General features: G+C 55.5%; 2 protein-coding genes across 6 annotated transcripts; both read left to right on the top strand.

Moving 5' to 3' along the window:
- The first annotated feature begins 986 nt into the window (after window positions 1-986).
- On the top strand, window positions 987-8,843 carry Fbl (fibrillarin). 2 transcript variants are annotated; one of them, XM_051207659.1, is made up of 9 exons: window positions 987-1,119; window positions 4,596-4,784; window positions 4,860-4,967; window positions 5,053-5,147; window positions 5,903-6,073; window positions 6,875-7,007; window positions 7,899-8,011; window positions 8,481-8,626; window positions 8,723-8,843. In XM_051207659.1, exons 1-9 carry the CDS (start codon window positions 1,110-1,112, stop codon window positions 8,745-8,747), a joined length of 990 nt encoding a protein of 329 aa, XP_051063616.1. In that variant the 5' UTR covers window positions 987-1,109; the 3' UTR covers window positions 8,748-8,843. The 2 variants fall into 2 exon arrangements, 1 of the variants encoding a protein (XP_051063616.1); XR_007835943.1 differs by lacking the exon at window positions 8,723-8,843 and adding an exon at window positions 7,605-7,678 and having other exon boundaries at window positions 1,110-1,119.
- Window positions 8,844-9,046: 203 nt separating this feature from the next.
- Window positions 9,047-16,942, top strand: Dyrk1b (dual specificity tyrosine phosphorylation regulated kinase 1B). Of its 4 annotated transcripts, XM_051207650.1 has the most exons (12): window positions 9,510-9,987; window positions 11,017-11,180; window positions 11,985-12,104; window positions 12,202-12,390; window positions 12,640-12,787; window positions 13,906-14,192; window positions 14,724-14,870; window positions 14,952-15,092; window positions 15,364-15,399; window positions 15,484-15,679; window positions 16,008-16,114; window positions 16,212-16,942. In XM_051207650.1, exons 1-12 carry the CDS (start codon window positions 9,525-9,527, stop codon window positions 16,581-16,583), a joined length of 2,370 nt encoding a protein of 789 aa, XP_051063607.1. In that variant the 5' UTR covers window positions 9,510-9,524; the 3' UTR covers window positions 16,584-16,942. The 4 variants fall into 4 exon arrangements, with proteins under 4 accessions (XP_051063609.1, XP_051063607.1, XP_051063608.1 ...); XM_051207652.1 differs by lacking the exon at window positions 9,510-9,987 and adding an exon at window positions 9,047-9,213 and having other exon boundaries at window positions 15,364-15,679; XM_051207651.1 differs by lacking the exon at window positions 15,364-15,399.
- The last annotated feature ends 1,181 nt before the right edge of the window (window positions 16,943-18,123 follow it).

Raw genomic sequence — 18,123 nt, 5'->3', positions numbered from 1 at the left:
CCCGCTGGAGCAGGTGCTATTCTAGCCCTGACTGTTGCCTATTTACACGGACTTTATGCCAGCAGAAGCCATTTCACCCAGGCCAGAGGGTAAAATCTTTCCCTGATAAGCAACAAAAAGTGTGGGGTTGGTGCAAATGGTCCTTTTCATAGCCTGGAAGGCTCTGCTGCCTTGTGGCTCTTTGGGACTACTTCCCTCGAGACCGGGTGGCTCCTGTGCTGCCCCCTGGTGGTGCAACATTAACACTGGACCTTCAGCAACTCCTCTGCTTGTCTGATCTTCAGAGTGGACACTGACCAGCGGGCAATGGATTCAGAGCAGCTGCAGCAACATTAGGGTGACTGAAGATTCCCAGAAACAGGCCAGGCAGTGAGGTGCCTCTTCTTGGTGCAAATGAGTGAAAAAAGGGAAAAGTATAGAAAAGCAAGGTACACCCTGGAGACCGTAAGAGATCTTCAGTTCCGGGCTAGCCTGGGCCTCGCTGCAAAAAACGCTACCTCAAAGTACAACATCAAGAACAGCAAACAAGGAACGCCAAGCTGTGCTGGAGAGTGAGCTCAGCTGTGAAGAGAACATACTGCTCTTGTAGAAGTCGCAGGTTCGGGTCCCACACCCACATGGCAGTTCACAACTGCCTGTATGTAACTTCAGTTCCAGGGGATCCCTTGCCCTCTTCTGACCCTGCGAGCAGAGCATGCGTGTGGTGCACAGCATGCGTGTGGTGCACAGACATACCTGCAGGCAAAAACAGTTCTTAGGATAAAATAAAAATAAGCAAACCTTTGGGGGAAAAAAGTTTTAAAAATCTAGTTTGAGTACAACCCCTGATTCTGGAGTGCTGCGGAAAAGCCGCAGCGGGTTAGCGGTTGAATTCGGCGCTGTAGGAAACAGACGGGAGCGAAGAAGCGACGAGGCGGAGTCCGCAGAGGTTCCATCCAGAATTCCCGCCCAAAGAATGCACTTCCGGGAGAGGAGGCGCTGTAAGGGGCGTGGTTACGCGCCTCCGTCACGCGCCTGTGCGTCGCCGCGCGCATGCGCTCCTTTCCACGTGCGACTCGTGGAGTCCGGGACGCCGCAGACTGCTGGAGCCGCGCGACTAGGACGCCGTGATGAAGCCAGGTAGAGGCCGCGGCGCGGGCAGAAGCGGGGCTCCAGGCGCGGCGGGCGGGGACCGTGGCTGCTCGGGGCCCGGGGAATGTGGCCGGTGGCTCGGTTCACGGAGACCGGCCTCCAGGCTCGCCGCTCCATACCGGCCGGCGCGGCCCTCTGACCCCGGCCCAGAGCTGGGGCTCGGGGCGCTCTCCGCGCTTGGCTTGGGTCGTAGATGGGACGGCTCCGGGCCTGAGCCAGGAGCCCCTCTTCCCTTCAAGCCTTCCCTGTTACCGCCATCACCCACTGTCCCCCGCCGTCACTGCCACCCAGGTCCTCAACCCAGCTCCCCCGGGGGAGGATGAGGACCTCGGGGTCGGTGATGTGCGGCGCTCGCTCGCGTGCGCAGGTTTCTCGGTCGCCGCGCTTCCGGGAGGGGCGGGGTCCCAGACGGGGAGGAGTTGATGAGCTGGGGACCGGGAGCCCCTGCTCTGTGATGAGAGAACCTTCGCAAGCCTGACCTTAGCGCGGTGGGTGAATAGAAGAAGTGAGAGGGGTTGGTTTGGGTTTGAGTTTTGAGACTGCGTCTCACTGTGAGTCTGGCTGGCCTGGAACGCTCTCTGTAAACCAGGCTGACTCGAACTCAGAGACCCACCAGCTGTCTGCCTCCCGAGTGCTGGGATTAAAGGCGTGTGCACCACACGCCTGGCCTGACCCAAAAAAAAAAAAGCCTTCATTTATTTCCCGCCTTTTTCTGATGAATCCACTGCATGGTGGACGCTGGTGAGGGTTCTGGCTTTGACAGTAGAAGCATCTCATTTCTTTCTTGGATTCTTAATGGATAAATGGCTGTTTTGGTACTATATTACTCTGGGCGGTAACAGCCCATGCTTGTCAATCCCAGTACTCGGGAAGCTGAGTTTGACACCAGTCTGTGCTACAGTAATGATAACGTGAGCTTTTCACCGATGCCCAAGAACCAGTTTTAACTAATACGGGTTTTTGCCTGGTGTGTGCACACATGTTCCTGTGGACAGATTAGAGGCACTGCAGGGCATAGTGACCCATATTCCCCCTCCCAGGCATGTTGAGTATCTGGGACTCAGCCGCTTTGGAAGTCTGGTGGAGTAGGGTGGAGGGATTGTACTGCTATTCTGTGCTCTGTGATTTCTTCCCAAGAGTGCTTTTCCCACCAACCTTTCTCTGTGGAATGATAGAAGGAAAAGTTGTGGGGGGGTGACAGTTTGAGTCTTGAATGACAGCATCGGCTTTGGGGGAGTTTTGTTCGGTTTTTTGGGGGGGTTGGTTTGGTTTGGTTTGGTTCTTTGAGATGGGGTTTCTCTGTATAACCACCCCAGCTAGCTGTTCTGGTATTTGCTTTGTCAACCAGGCTGGCCTGGACTCCTTTTAAGCAGGGGTGTGCTGTAGGCTGGGGGGGGGGCATTTTTACACAAGGTCATTTGCTGTTTTTGTGTTGGTGTTTTGAAAGGGGATCTTGTATCGCCTAGGCTAACTAACCTTAAACTAACCCTCCTGCTTTAGCCTCCCAAGTGTGGGATCGTGGGCCTGTGGTGCCTCACAGCTGGAGTTGGTGGTTCTGAGGTAGGAAGGCTACTAGAGGGGAGCATCCAGGACCCGAAATATGAAATAGACCCAGAGTTGACACCCCACCCACTGCTCCCCATGAAGATACCCACAACTTGCCAGGCCTGTTTTCCTAAGTACTCTTGCGTATACAAAGTCATGTGGTTTTACAGCGGCACCCATGCACCTTCCCAGCATGAGAGGCCTGAGTGACAGTGGCATGGCCGTCCTCCTGGTTGAGCCACAGGGGAGGGGGAGCCAGGACTCCCCCATCACCATCCTCGTCTGAAAGGAAAGGATGGTTTTCTAATGGTTTCTCTGAGGAGAGACCTAGGACCTTGAATCAGCAGGGCCGGGGAGATGGCCAGACACTTGCAGTCACCAGAATCACCACAAATCCGTAGTGAGGGCTGAAATAGGCGAGGGCCGGGTGGATGGAGTCTGTACCACTGAATGGGAAGCCTGAGACCTGGGGCACAGGCGTGCCAGGACCCTGTTGGCAGGATCTGGAAAGTGGGAGCTGCTCATGAGAGATTTCAAAGCTGGCTGCTTAGTGGGGAGAGGGCGGGGTCCAGCAGAGAGCCTGAAGTTGGGGTGGGGGCAAGTCCTTGGCCTGATTGGTCTCAGTTTGGGTCTGTACTTTATGGTCATGTGGGAAACTTTTTTTTTTAATGGCCTTCTTAGAGATGGGGTGGGGGGTTGTTTGTTTTCCAAGACAAGGTTTCTCTGTAGACCAGGCTGGCCTCAAACTCAGACCCACCTCTGCCTCCCCAGTGCTGGAATTAAAGACACCTTGTTGGAAGATTCTTTGCAAAGAAAATGTTCTGATTTTACTGGATTGTGAATGAGGGGAGAGGTTGGAAGCCCTAGGATGGGATCTTGTAAGACTTGGAAATGTTTAAGAGTTTTAAAGAAAAAAATGTTTGAAGCTGGCAACCGGGTGTAGTCTCAAGGTACCTTGACGAAAATTTAAGCAGATTTAGAACTGACAGCTTACATCAAGCCAACACCAGTCTTCAAACTGTTTTCTGATCGACTCTTGTGCTCCACTCAGTATTCAAAAGTTTTTGAAACCATCATAGAAAAGCTAAGTCTGAGACCCAGCAATGGGTCTTCTACTCCTGGAGTGCTAGGATCACAGACCTGTGCTACTACGTAGGTCTTGTTTACTGATGGGCTCTAACCGAACCATCTAGACCATTGCTCATGCTTAAACTGGGGGATTTTCTTCTTTTTCCCCCTGTACTGATTGATGGGAGGAATGTTACAATCTTGAAATAGGGAGATGGGTTAGTAGGACTGAGCATCAGTTAGGGTTGGCCCTTCTATTCCAGATATACACAGGTTCGTGGGAGGGGAGGGCAGAAGGGATCCTGTTGCTGTAAGCGGGGATGGGGGTGGGTGTGTGCAGGGCCTGCTGATACTAAGGATAAAATGAGTCTCTGGCATATTTTGCTCTTAGTGGTCCATTGCTGATGCACTTTGTAAGAAGGATATGGTGCCAGGCCCAGTGTGCAGGCCTGCAGACCCAGCAGCTCTTAGGAGGTGGCCCCAGGAGGGTCAGGAGCTACATGGTGACTTCAAGGCCAGCCTGGGGTACTTGATACTGTAGTTCAAAACAGTAGTGTGTGTCATTGGGTGTAGTTTTCTAGCAGTTTGTTTTTCTGATTTTGCGAGGCTCTGGTTTGTTCATCTGTTGCACAACTGGAGGTCATTTTCATTGTTGATTACTGTTTTCCTGTCCACTCTGCCTGTGGGACATTGGGTGGCTTGGTCTGTGTTTTGGCTGCAGTGGACATCTCCGGAGCAGACAGTGGTGTGCTTTGCTGATTTCTCACTTTTGTGGAACTGTCAGGTAATGTTACTTTAAACTTGTTACTTAGCTTTCATTGTCCTGAGCTCTGTTTTTTTTTCTACTACAGGCTTCAGCCCCCGTGGGGGCGGCTTTGGTGGCAGAGGAGGCTTTGGTGACAGAGGCGGTAGAGGAGGAGGCCGAGGAGGCCGAGGCGGCTTTGGCGGGGGACGGGGAGGCTTTGGTGGAGGTCGAGGTCGAGGTGGAGGAGGAGGTGGAGGCTTCAGGGGACGAGGAGGTGGAGGAGGAGGTGGACGAGGTAAGTGAAGTTGACCTGTGGGGGGGAGGGGGAGAGGTGGGGACCTCCCTCTCCACCTGCAGCTTTCTCTTGCAGGTGGAGGCTTCCAGTCTGGGGGCGGCCGGGGTCGAGGTGGTGGCCGGGGAGGCAAAAGAGGAAACCAGGCAGGGAAGAATGTGATGGTAGAGCCACATCGGCATGAAGGTAAGTGTGGTGGGTGGGGAAGCGGCTACAAGTGGACTGTGACCACAGAGTCCTCAACCCTGCGCTACTCTGCTCCGCTCACCAGGTGTCTTTATCTGTCGCGGAAAGGAGGATGCCCTTGTCACGAAGAATCTGGTCCCTGGAGAATCTGTGTATGGGGAGAAGAGAGTCTCTATTTCAGTGAGTCATGGACCCGTCCGGAGTACCAGCCCCAGCTGATAGTGTCCCCTGCACGCCAGCCTTGCTACTGTGTCCCACACGTGACAGCAGAGGGGTGTCCGTGCATTAGTGAGGCCGTGCACACTGCTCCAAACTACTGGCCCTGTTGTTTTCCAGCTCCATTCTGCACTGCTTCCTTACCCTCTGCCTCTGGTCTCCCTGACGAGGCCCTGTCACACCACCCTACCTGTCTGTGTTCCTCACAGCCCTGGCCCTAGTTCTCCCGTGTCCTCTTCTCTGTGGCCAGCTGTAAGCCCGTCTGCTCACCTCCGGGTCTGGTTCAAAAGTGTCCCCAGCCCTTGCTGCTCCTTTCACAGCTTCCTCGCTCTGCTCCTGCCTCACACCCTCTCTCCTGGCTTGGTCTCTAGCCTGTCACCGTCTCCTGAACCACTTTGTATGTTAGTTCAATGCGTACGTAACTAGGGGCAGGGGCAGGATGCGCGTCCTGTTCACTGTTGTTCCCAGCACCTGAAACGGGAGCCAGGACAGGAAGGAATGCCTGGTGCCCGGCTTTCTGTGACCATTTATTTACTGTCTGTTGTTCTTGTCCCGTCCCAAGTGAGCAGCCTCCTTGAGATGGCAGAAGGCTCTGCCCTGGTACCTGCTGTGCATCTGCATTTGGGATGCACTGTTTCTTTTGAGGTCCCTGGGTTACGGGGAACGGAACCCTGCACAAGAGCCTGGCATTGACTTCTGTCCCCATCTCTTCTGGTCAGGAGGGAGATGACAAAATTGAGTACCGAGCCTGGAACCCCTTCCGTTCCAAGCTGGCAGCAGCAATCCTGGGCGGTGTAGACCAGATCCACATCAAGCCAGGAGCCAAGGTGCTCTATCTCGGGGCAGCGTCAGGCACCACTGTCTCTCACGTCTCTGATATCGTTGGCCCGGTGAGTGGACAGGTGGTGGAGATGGGGGGACCTGGACCTGGCCATTTCCCTGCACTGTGATTGTAGAGCCAGATTCATCCCTCATTGTGTGAGAGGGACAACTTAAGGCAGAGTTCCCTTCATTACCACTCCTGGATTCTGGATTTTAATACAGAGTTGTGAGCGTGGAGGTGTGAACGGGGTTAAATGACCCAGAGCTGGGAGTGTAGATACCAAACTATTTTTGTTGCCCTCTTGAGAAATGTATGTCCCACATCTGGGAGAGTGGCTTAGTTATTAAAGCTCTTGACCCAAGCATGAGGGCCCCACGCGCGCACACATACCATGTTTAGGGTTGCGCCTAGGGCCTATTGAATGTTAGGCAGGTATGCCTACATCCAGTCCTTGGTTTTTACTGGTGGGCTTGTGTTTCTGTGTGGAATGCCAGTTCCTGGTGCAGAGAACACCTTGTTCCTGGGTGTCCCATTTCACAGTCTCTTGATGGTGGCTGAATTATAGACTCTACAGTTTGGTGGATGAAGACCCTGTGCTTGGCCAGGTGTGAAGACACACACCTTTATATTCCTAGCCTAAGCTACGTAGTTAGACCTCATCTAAATACAGTCAACACAACTGAGGCTTCTGTAGGTATTTAATAGTGTGTGGCTTCGGGGAGGCACCTGAACTCCCTGAACCAGAGGTTAACATTATGGAGAATAAGATTGTTTGAAAATTAAACGTTTCTTTGTGCAAAAAGTAGGGTTTTGATTGAAGGTCTGAGGGCCTGCTACAAGTGGCTCATCACTGTTGGATTTATTTTAGGATGGTCTGGTCTACGCAGTTGAGTTCTCCCACCGTTCTGGCCGTGACCTCATCAACTTGGCCAAGAAGAGGACCAACATTATTCCGGTGATTGAAGATGCTCGGCACCCGCACAAATACCGCATGCTTATCGGTGAGGGGCCTGGGGGCAGCCTAGGGAAGGTAGGGTAAGACACTGCACGTTTCCCAGAAGAGGCCGATGGGTTGGGGTGAGGAGCTGCAGGTAGAGTTTGTGTCGGGTCGTCCCTGATCTCCTTCCCTGAGTCCCATTCGCTTCTGCTCCTCTCTGACACCTGATGCCTTTTCACACTGCCCTGGTTTGTGTCTTAAAGCCTCTTGCCTTTCTGTATATTATCTGATGAGATTCCAGCCCTGAGCACAGCAAGTATGACCCAATGGCTTTGTTATCTTGTTTTTGTTAAACACCTCAAAGGTCTAGTATAAAAGTGGAAAGCCTTGTGAATTCCCCCAGAGGTACTTGATACTTGCCATCTGCTTTTCCAAATTCTTACAATATTTTCATTCTATCACTTTTGCTTTTGTTTTAAATCATACTGCCTAAAAACATTGCCTTTTCATTGCACTTTCTTGTTGTGTTTGGTTTGGGGGGAGATTTTTTTTCTTTTCTTTTTCGTTTTTTCCTTGTCCTCATTTAATAGCCCTGACCACGTCTTGCATTTAACTGCTCACCTTTACTTGTCTTTTTGATGACATGTCTGTCTCCCCCCAGACCCGGGAGCATCTCGAGGGCAGGGTCTGACTCGTCTCTGTGTCCCCCACGCCCAGCCCAGGGCTGGCCACAGAGTAGGTGGCAACCATGGCTTACAAGAGGAGTGGATGAGTGATGTGACTGGGTTCTGGCCCCACCTCTGGGGCGCTTTGGAGGGAGGGTTTGTGGTGGGGAGTGAGACTGGAGGCAGGAGACTCCCAGGAACCTGGTGGTGATGGAGCACAGGCCCCCATTGGGAGCTCTGGGACGCTCTGTGATGGCTTCTATTTGTAACGCCTGTCCCTTCTTCCTTAGCGATGGTGGATGTGATCTTTGCGGACGTGGCACAGCCAGACCAAACCCGGATTGTGGCCCTGAATGCCCATACCTTCCTGCGGAATGGAGGACACTTTGTGATTTCCATTAAGGTACGAGGGTTGGAAGTCAGGGGGTGGCAACAGTATGGTGTAGCTGGGTGCTTGATCTCTCGTGTCTGAGCGTATTACTCAGCCTAGCCTGCCTGACTCAGTATTGACTTTCAGTCCTCTTTAAGGTTTCAGAGTAAAGAGTGATAGAGAGTAAATATTAAATAAGTGCAAAGTGCATTTTTTAAAACATTTTAATTTGAATGCAAAAAACTCCCAGGCATCTTCACCATGTTCAAAATTAGCTAGCCTATTGCTACATTTGTTTTACTGTTACCAGGACATGGAAGGAAATTCCTGAGTTAAAAAACACCGCCTTAGATAACTGGGACATCCTTTTCCAGTCCGAGCCAAATTAAAACTTTTGTAATGGAGTTCTATGATTGCACAACCCCGGGTCTCCAAATCTTTAATGAAAACGTACTTTAAGCTTCAAACAATACCCAGCCCTCCCGTCCTTGCTCCTCTGTAGGCCAACTGCATTGACTCCACTGCCTCGGCAGAAGCTGTGTTTGCATCCGAAGTGAAGAAGATGCAGCAGGAAAACATGAAGCCCCAGGAGCAGTTGACACTGGAGCCCTATGAACGCGACCATGCTGTGGTTGTAGGTGTGTACAGGTGAGTGCCACGGTAGACTCTGCCTTACAGCCTCAGCTCCCTGGGCCTGGGGAGCCCAAAATGTTGACAACTCGACCCCCTCTGATTTCCTCACAGGCCACCTCCTAAGGCGAAGAACTGAAACTCAAAGCTGTCTGGATTCGAAGAAATGTGTGTTGTTACTGTTGCACGTGTAGTTTTGTTTTGTTTTGTTTTCTATTAAAAGTACTCATCTGTCGCCCCTGTCTGGTGCTGTTTGCTCAGTAGCCAAAAGACGCATGCGCCCTTGACCAACTTTATGTGCGTTGGGGGGGTGCCTTGGAAAGTTTCATCCGGTCACATGGTGCATGCTCCACTGATGACTGCTACGCATGTGCGCGGCTCTGCGCCCTTAAGGCGCAGGCGCACAGGTCTCCCCTAAGTCACGTGAGTGGTGTGGGGGCGGAGCCAGGACAGGGGGGCCGGTTTGTTGTGGTCGCCATTTTGCTGGTTGCATTACTGGGTAATCGGGGCCCTGGCTCGCTGCGTCCGCCGGACACCTTCAGCCAGTGGGGAGGTCTGAGCTCGGGCTCCCCGAGCAGTTTGAGTCCCCTTACCCACGCCCTCAGGTAACGGTGCAGCGACGGGTGGGGCGGCACGCGTGGATGGGGGCAGGCCGGGATCCGCCCTGCCCGACCCCGCGAGACTTAGCAAAGGAGAGGAGGGGGCTTCGGGCCGGGGCGGACGAGCCCGGCTATTTACAGCCGGATTCCTGGAAGGGGCCGAGCCCGAGGGAGCCGTCTAGAAAGGGAGTCTGGGAGGGGGCAGCCCGGCCCCACTCCCGCCCTTTGTTTGGGCTCGGCTGCGCTGGCCGCTTCACTGTCGCCTAGCAACAGCTGCCCTGAGTGCTGATTGGTTAAGCGCTTGGCAGCAACAACCAATGGCGTGGTTGTTGCCATGGGAGGTGCGGCCTGCCGTGCTCATTAGGGCCCCGCCCGCCGGGGCTCCACCGGCCGGGGCGGGCCTGCCGGGTGGGGGGCGGGACGCCAGGGTCCCTGGGGGCGGGTGGCCACGCGGGGCGGGGCTGGGCCGTAGGGCGAGGGTTAACCCGCCCCTCCCCCGTCCACCTGCTGTCCCCTTCCCCCGCGTGCCCCGGTCTGACCCTCGTCCCCTCCTCTCCCCGCCCCCCTGGCGGCGGCGGTGGCGGCGGCTGCTGTTGTCACCCACCGGGCCGCCTGTCCCGCTTGCCCTCACCGCCGCGGGGCTGGCCAGGCCGGCCGGGCCGGGGACAGGCGGCCACCTTCTCATCGCCGCCGCCACCGCCATGCTGGCCGTTCGCCCACCGCACTGGGGGCCCCATCGCTCCCCAGCCCCCCGTGGGCCCGGCGCCAGCCCTGACCCGGGTAGGGGTGGGAGCTGGGAGGGCCGGGGAAGACGTGGTTTGTCAGTGAAGCCCCAGTAAAGGGGACGTGGAGTCGCCAGGCGGAGGGTAGCGGATCTGACATGGGGGAGGTGCTTAGGTAGAAGATTTTGCTCTGGAGGACACTTTTCAGGGAGCGAAGTCTTGAGTGTTATTTAGGGATTTGGCTGTTGGGCCCTTCTAGGAATAGGCTCAATTGTGGAATGACCCGGTTTAGAAATATTGGAGAGAGGGGACAGACAGCAAGGATCCCAGTGTAAGGGAGAAAAAGACAGCGACTCTTAAAATGTTGAGAAACGACACCTCCCATTTGTTTTCCTGAGGAGTAGGGGGAAACCCTAAATATAGACTACTTAGAAGAAGGGTCCCTGGTGCGGGGTTCCCGTATAGGGTGCGGTCTTGATGGGGTGTAGAGTGGTCTCCGGGGAAAGTGCCTTGGTGCTTGAGACACCCGTAGCACTCGCAATAAAGGAGTTCCCAGATAACCTTGGTTTTGCTGGGAGGCCCGCAAGGACCGCTATGGTGTGAGCGATCTGGGAGTTCTCCGGAGTGGAAAGAACTAGATAGAAGCTAGACTAGATTTGTGTGGCCCAGATCCTGGTGTTGAGGGAAGACCCTGTGAGGGCGGGGCCTTATCTGCGGGGATGGGCACCAGCAGGAATTGAAAGAAAAAGTGGATTCTGCTGCCCAGACTCTACATGGTTTCTATCTTCTCTTTTGCTCTTCCAATTACTGGTCTTTCTCTGTCCTTCCTGCCCTGGCTTTGTGCGCACTCCCCCGCCCCTGTGTGCTTCTAACCATTCCCTTTTGTGTTTTATCATTATGTCCCCTCATTTATGTGGCTGATCATTGTTGAGGGACACTGCTGTGCCAACCCACCCTCTTGCCGCTTGTTTCTGTCCCTCTGCATCGCTACCTGGTGCCCCCCTTGCCCTGCCCACCTCTTCTGCTTGGCCCTGACCTACATACCCTCTTGTTCCATGTTGTCTCCCTACTTCCTACCTGCTCTCAGGTCTCAGCGGCGGTGGCAGCCGAGGTGCAGAATGCGAGAAGGCGCCCCCCAGCCGGGCTCCCGCTCCAGGCCTCACACCCTTGCGGCCCTCTGAGCCCACCATGGCCGTCCCACCAGGCCATGGTACCTTCTCTGGCTTTCCAGGGCCCCAGGAACACACACAGGTAGGCATTGAGCTGGCTTCTCACCTGCTCGGGGATAGGAAGAAGCTGAGGGTCAAAGGGTCTCCAGGCAGCAGCATGACTGTTAGAAGATCTCTGAGGATGTTGGAGGCCTCATGATCCTGGAAGAGTCTCCGGTGGAATTTGGAAAGTCCACACGTCCTCCTGCTCTAAGGACGGAAGTACTGAGCTTCTCCATGGCCCTCCATCTCTGATGGTTTCAACGGTTAAGAAAATTAAGCGTAACGTTTGTTGGGCTCAGAACTGCCTCTGGCATACAACAGACCAGAACACAGGTCTTAGTGTCCACAAGAGACAGAGGTCTGGAGTGAAAAGCTTGGAAGGGATATGGAGAGGATGGGAAGGAAAAGTGACCCGAGGGTAGTGGGAAACCCAAAAAGTCTAATCCCAATCCAAGTTAAGAACTGGGCACAGGCACTGGTGAGACCTGGGAAATACAGGGAGTTCAGTGGCCTGGTTCCCAATAACAGTGGTCTCGGGTGCAAAGAACCCGGTTTCTTTCAGTGTGTTCACTGAGGTTCAGAAGGGAATAAAGATAGAAAGCAAATGAGCTGACCAGGGCCTGGATGGAAGGACATTTACGTTATCATGCAAGGAACAGATGTCTGGGGGACCCCAGTGTGTGATGGGCCCTATTGAATGGGATCTGTCCTTGGGGAGCTTCTGCTCTTGTGCAGAGCTAGGTAAATGTGGGCATGGTCCAGTAGCCATCAGCTTTACCATTCTCTCCCTGGAAGTTGGAGGTGAAGGTCTGTGCTCAGTGTCTGGGTCCCTCTTCCCCCACAGGTCTTGCCTGATGTGCGGCTACTGCCTCGGAGACTGCCCCTGGCCTTCCGGGATGCAACCTCAGCCCCGCTGCGCAAGCTCTCCGTGGACCTCATCAAGACGTACAAACACATCAATGAGGTGGGTGGAGAATGGGATTCCCTGGCTGGGTGCTGAGAAGGGTCCGGGCTGCTTGCCAAGGCCACTCAAGGGTCCGGTTTCCTGGCTGCCTGAGCAGGTATACTATGCGAAGAAGAAGCGGAGGGCCCAACAGGCGCCACCCCAGGACTCAAGCACCAAAAAGGAGAAGAAGGTCCTGAACCACGGTTATGACGACGACAACCACGACTACATTGTGCGCAGTGGCGAGCGCTGGCTAGAGCGCTACGAGATTGACTCTCTTATTGGCAAAGGCTCCTTTGGCCAGGTGTGGGATTCCCCACTCATGCAGTGTCTGGATGCAGACAACCACTAACCTTACCCACATTCCCTCCCCCCGCCCCCCCCCCCAGTATTAGCTGGCCACTTAGTTCCCCTTTGTCTCAGTTCCTATAAAAGTGTAAATAAGAAGACGCCACACAGGGAACTGTTATTTTGTATCCAGTACAAGGGATGTGAGGCTGGGCTGTGAGTTAGGGCCTCCCACCTCCCCAGGTAACTATGCATGTCTCCACAGGTGGTGAAAGCCTATGATCACCAGACCCAAGAGCTGGTGGCCATCAAGATCATCAAGAACAAAAAGGCCTTCCTGAACCAGGCCCAGATTGAGCTGCGGTTGCTGGAGCTGATGAACCAGCATGACACAGAGATGAAGTATTACATAGGTGAGACCTGGGCCTGGGTGAGCACGGGATGCCAGGGGTCTCCTGCCGCGGTCTCTGCTTGCTTAACAGCGGTCAGGGCTTACCCAGTGCTCACTAAGGGCCAGACTCTGCTGTAAACATTTCACATGAATTACCTCACCCCAGCCCAGTGAGGGAGAGGGCAATCCCTCTGTGCATGTTAGAGATAGGGAACTGAGGCACTCTTCGCTGTCACATACACCAGGGGACAATTTATACACAACAGAATTAATGAGATGTGTCTCAGTCTTTAGTTCCTCAGGAAAGGGACCGACAGGTGCTTAAAAGGACAGTCAGTGTCCCTTGCCACAAAGACAGATACAGCTAAAAGGAAAGCAGGTTCATTTGTTCATTCAGGCTTTTGGTGGTGGTGGTGGTAATACTTCTTGGGGTTTTGTTTTGCCATACTGGGGATCAAACCCAGCGCTTCAGATGTCCTAGGCAAGCGCTTCACCCCAAACCTGCATCTCCAGACCTCTTTTCACTTAGTTATGTTGAGACAGACTTCTCCAGACAGGCCTTGATGTTGTTATGCTCTTCCTCATCCTGTCTGAAGACCTTGGTCTTCATGCCTGCACACCAGGCCTGGCTCGGTGTTGTAAATGAAATGAGGAAGCGTGGAAATGTTTTGAAGCCTATTAGGATGTTATATGCGGGGCTGGGGCTTGAACCCAGGGCCTTGTGCTTGCTCCCACCCTTTGGCCATCCCTTACCCTACGCTAATGTAACCCTAAGGTTACTCTACCCTTTTGTTTGTTTTTGTTTTGTTTTTTTTTTGTTGTTGTTGTTTTGTTTTTTGTTTTTTTGATTCCAGGCTTCACTGTATACCAAGCTGACCCTGAACTGGCCATCTTCTGATTTAGCTTCCCAAGCACTGAGATTACACAATCATGCTTTCTGTTCCCTGCTGGCAGAAACCTGCCTTTTGGTAGAAACTGGAAGGTCTGAGAGCCTCAAGAGAATTAGCGTGCTTTGGGAGTCCTCTAAGTCCAGTGCGCAAACACCTAGGGCTCGCTGCAGTTTAGCGGAGGTTACTGTGTGGCCCCAGGCCACCAGTCCTGTCACCTGTCCCTCATCTGTTGCCTGCTGTTCCCCCACAGTGCACCTGAAGCGGCACTTCATGTTCCGGAATCATCTGTGCCTGGTGTTTGAGCTGCTGTCCTACAACCTGTACGACCTCCTGCGAAACACACACTTCCGCGGTGTCTCACTGAACCTGACTCGGAAGCTGGCGCAGCAGCTCTGCACAGCGCTGCTCTTCCTGGCCACGCCCGAGCTCAGCATCATCCACTGCGACCTCAAGCCTGAGAACATCCTGCTCTGCAATCCTAAGCGCAGTGCCATCAAGATCGTGGACTTTGGCAGCTCCTGTCAGCTTGGCCAGCGGGTGCGGCTCTGACTCTGGGCAGGGCCATGGGTGGGATGGCATGGGATGGCTTGGTTTTGACCCTGGAAGCTGATGCCTGAGAGATGACACTGGGCCTAGGGAATCTGGTCTGGAGGGAGGGGGTCAGAGATGAAGGGGAAAAGGAGACCCAAGCAAGGAAGAGAAAGGGTTGAGATCTGAGCCTGTGCCCTGCCCTGCTGACTTGTGCTCTGCAGGTCACAGGTAGAGGACCTTGAATTCTTGCAGCCTCTGTGAGCAGGCAGAGGGGTTACACTAGTGTAGTTCAGTATGGGATGGCCAGCCTCTCTCAAACAAAAGCGGCCAGAGCTGGGAATGGAAGGAAGCAGGGTTAAAAGCAGGCCCAGGAAGACTGGACACTGATGAGCCAGACAGTGGCTGGCTTCTGCAGCATAGCATGGCTGACTGAGACCCTAGAGGCTCCATCCTGTCTTCAAGCAGGGGCTGTCTTCAGTTGAGCATTCAGTGGAACCAGCAGGGAGCTGGTGCCCTGACAACTGTCCCCTTCCCCAGATCTACCAGTATATCCAGAGCCGCTTCTACCGCTCACCCGAGGTGCTCCTGGGCACACCCTATGACCTGGCCATCGACATGTGGTCCCTGGGCTGCATCCTTGTGGAGATGCACACCGGAGAGCCCCTCTTCAGCGGCTCCAATGAGGTGTGCCCCTGGAAGGGGTGTGCTGGAGGTGGAGGGGTGGAGCCTGGCCGCCCGGCGCCCCTGACCGCCGCCTGCCCGCAGGTGGACCAGATGAGCCGCATTGTCGAGGTGTTGGGCATCCCGCCCGCGCCCATGTTGGAACAGGCACCCAAGGCTCGCAAGTACTTTGAGCGGCTGCCTGGGGGTGGCTGGACCCTACGAAGGACAAAGGAACTCAGGAAGGTGCGGCCCCTGCCCTGTGCCACTTCTCCCTCCCTGGGTGGCCCCTCACTCACACTTGGGGCTCCCCTCTCCCTGTGTCTTTCCCGGTCTATCTCTCCCCCCACCTTGTCTGTCCTCTCCTTCCTCCCTACCCCATCACCGTCCCACCCCACGGCTCTCGTTAGCTTCTCTCTTCCTCTCTTGTGCCTCTGTTTCCCCGTGTGTGTCTCCCTGCCCCTCCTGCCCACTGACGGCCACTCTCTTGCCCCCCCTCCCACCCCCTCCCTGCCAGGATTACCAGGGCCCCGGGACACGGCGGCTGCAGGAGGTGCTGGGCGTGCAGACGGGCGGGCCCGGGGGCCGGCGGGCGGGGGAGCCGGGCCACAGCCCCGCCGACTACCTCCGCTTCCAGGACCTGGTGCTGCGCATGCTGGAGTATGAGCCCGCCGCCCGCATCAGCCCGCTGGGCGCTCTGCAGCACGGCTTCTTCCGCCGCACGGCCGACGAGGCCACCAACACGGGCCCGGCAGGCAGCAGTGCCTCCACCTCGCCCGCACCCCTCGACACCTGCCCCTCCTCTAGCACCGCCAGCTCCATCTCCAGCTCTGGTGGGTGCCCAGTGTCACGTGTGCCACAGGGCCCAGCCTGGGAGACCGCCCGCTGGTAGCTCTGTCCCAGAGCTACCAGAGTGTGAGCTGCAGGGTGAGGTGGGGTGGGACAGTCCCACGTGACCAACAGGCTCTCCTAACTGAGGCTTGAGATTCAGCCCCTAAAGCTGACTCTACCCTCTCACACAGCTCTGCCCGGAGATTTCAAAACTGGGCTGCTCGAGCCTTCACACGGCTCTGGCCTCAAAGTCCAAGCGCGTCTAGGTGTCGAACAGACTCCTGGCATCTTACCGCCTCTGCCCTCTTTTCTCCTTCCCGGTGCTTCCAGGAGGCTCCAGTGGCTCCTCCAGTGACAACAGGGCCTACCGCTACAGCAACCGATATTGTGGGGGACCTGGGCCCCCCATCACCGACTGTGAGATGAACAGCCCCCAGGTACTGGAGCCGGGAGACCTTGGAGGTGGTTGACGGGTGCTTAAGACTTTAGGACCTCAACGTCCATCCTTTGTGTTTCTGGTTTGGTTTTGTTTAGGTTATACCCTCCCAGCCTCTGCGCCCCTGGGCAGGGGGTGATGTGCCCCACAAGACACATCAAGCCCCTACCTCTGCCTCGACATTGTCAGGGACTGGGGCCCAGTTACCCCCCCAACCCCGATGCCTTGGACGTCCCCCATCACCAACATCACCACCACCCCCGGAGCTGATGGATGTGAGCCTGGTGGGCAGCCCTCCAGACTGCTCCCCACCTCATCCAGCGCCTGCCCCCCAGCACCCGGCTGCCTCAGCACTCCGGACTCGGATGACGGGAGGTCGACCGCCTCTCCCACCCCCTGATGACCCTGCCACTCTGGGGCCTCGCCTGGGCCTTCATGGTGTGCCCCAGAGCACAGCAGCCAGCTCATGACCCTGCCCCCTCCCTGGGGCCCCTCCTGAAGCCATACCCCCCCATCTGGGGGCCCTGGGCTCCCATCCTCATCTCTCCCCTTGACTGGACTTGCTGCTACCCAGCTGGGGTGGGTGAGGCCTGCACTGATTGGGGCCCAGGGCAGGGGGTCAAGGGAGAGGGGTTTTGGCCACACCCTCCCCGCTAAGACTGGACCCTTGGCCCCCTCTCCCCTTGTTTTCTATTTATTGTACCAAAGACAGTGGTGGTCCGGTAGAGGGGAGATCCCCCTCACCCCAGGACCCTAGGAGGGGTGGGGGCAGGTAGGGGGAGATGGCCTTGCTCCTCCTTGCTGTACCCCAGTAAAGAGCTTTCTCACATGCCTGCCTGAGCGTTTGCAGGGCCTTGCCCCCCTCTCCTGACCCTCAGAGGCATGGTGGGGAAGGTTGTGTGGGGAGGGCTGCTTTGTGGTGTGGGTATATCCTTCCTGGGGACGTCATACTTCTCGGTGCAGGCATGGCAGGAGGTTGGCGGGCTGCAGAACCATAGAGGCACCCTGGGCACAAGAGTCCTGGCCCACATTTGCCTTTTCGGGGGTAAAAGGCCCCTTTCTGGCCTGTGGCTGGAAACTGTAACGTTCAGCCCTCATCTGTCAGGGGTCCCAGAGAGCCCACCCAGGAGGGGCTTTTTTGTGGCAGGCAGGCACCCAGTAGGCTCTGGGTGTGCTCCACAGGCCTTCCTTAGTACTATCCAGAGAGGCTATGGGGACAGATTTTACCCCGCCTGTATCCTGCCCCATTCTGGAGTCATTGCTGAATATTGAGATTCTCGGGCAAAAAGGCGCTCCCTGACTTCCAGGTAAGTGATTTTTGTTTCATGGCAATTTGGAACCAGCTGTCTTCCCAACCAGCCTTGCAAGAACTACCTGGTTCAAACTGTTAAGATCACTCACAACGGGCGGGCGCGGTGGCTCCTGGGAGATGGAGTTTTACAAGACCGGCTCTTTGCTCACTTTTCTTGGGGAACTACAAAGCCCAGAAGTCCCTGCGCACGTGGCTGGGGACTGGTTTTCGATGAGCTGTGGGGCATTAGGGCCCGGATGTGGGCGGGTCAATGGCAAGAGTGACGATTGGATTACACGCAGGGGCGGGGTGGGGCGTAGTCAGCCCGCCTTGCAGGGCTGTGTAGGGCCCTTGCTGAGGTCATGGTGAGCAAAGTCCTAGTCACTTGTGGGGCACTGGTGGTCATTTTGAGAGTGCCGGTTAACATTTATCGGGGTCTTTGGTTATCTAGAGGGCTGGACCTTTTCGAAGGGACTGAAGCACAATGGAAGTGCATAGTGCATAGTCTGGTTTTTCTGAAATATGCAAGTAGGTTGCAGAAAAAGACTCGAGTCTGGCAGTTTGTGGCAGCCCCCCTAGGCAAGAGCTGTCTAGGATGTGACAGGGCAGGCAGGGCTGGAAAGGACAGATGAGCTTTCCAGATGGTTGAGTGGACAGGCTGAGTGGAAGGAGGAAGGAGGGAGGGGCAGGGAAGTCTCCAGCACATAGAGTGCCCCCGT

This window comes from Phodopus roborovskii, unplaced genomic scaffold, assembly GCF_943737965.1.
Source record: "Phodopus roborovskii unplaced genomic scaffold, PHOROB, whole genome shotgun sequence".
In the NCBI taxonomy this organism is placed as follows: Eukaryota; Metazoa; Chordata; class Mammalia; order Rodentia; family Cricetidae; genus Phodopus; species Phodopus roborovskii.
The sequence above is the reverse complement of the archived record's forward strand: the minus strand, read 5'-3'. Positions and strand labels throughout refer to the sequence as shown.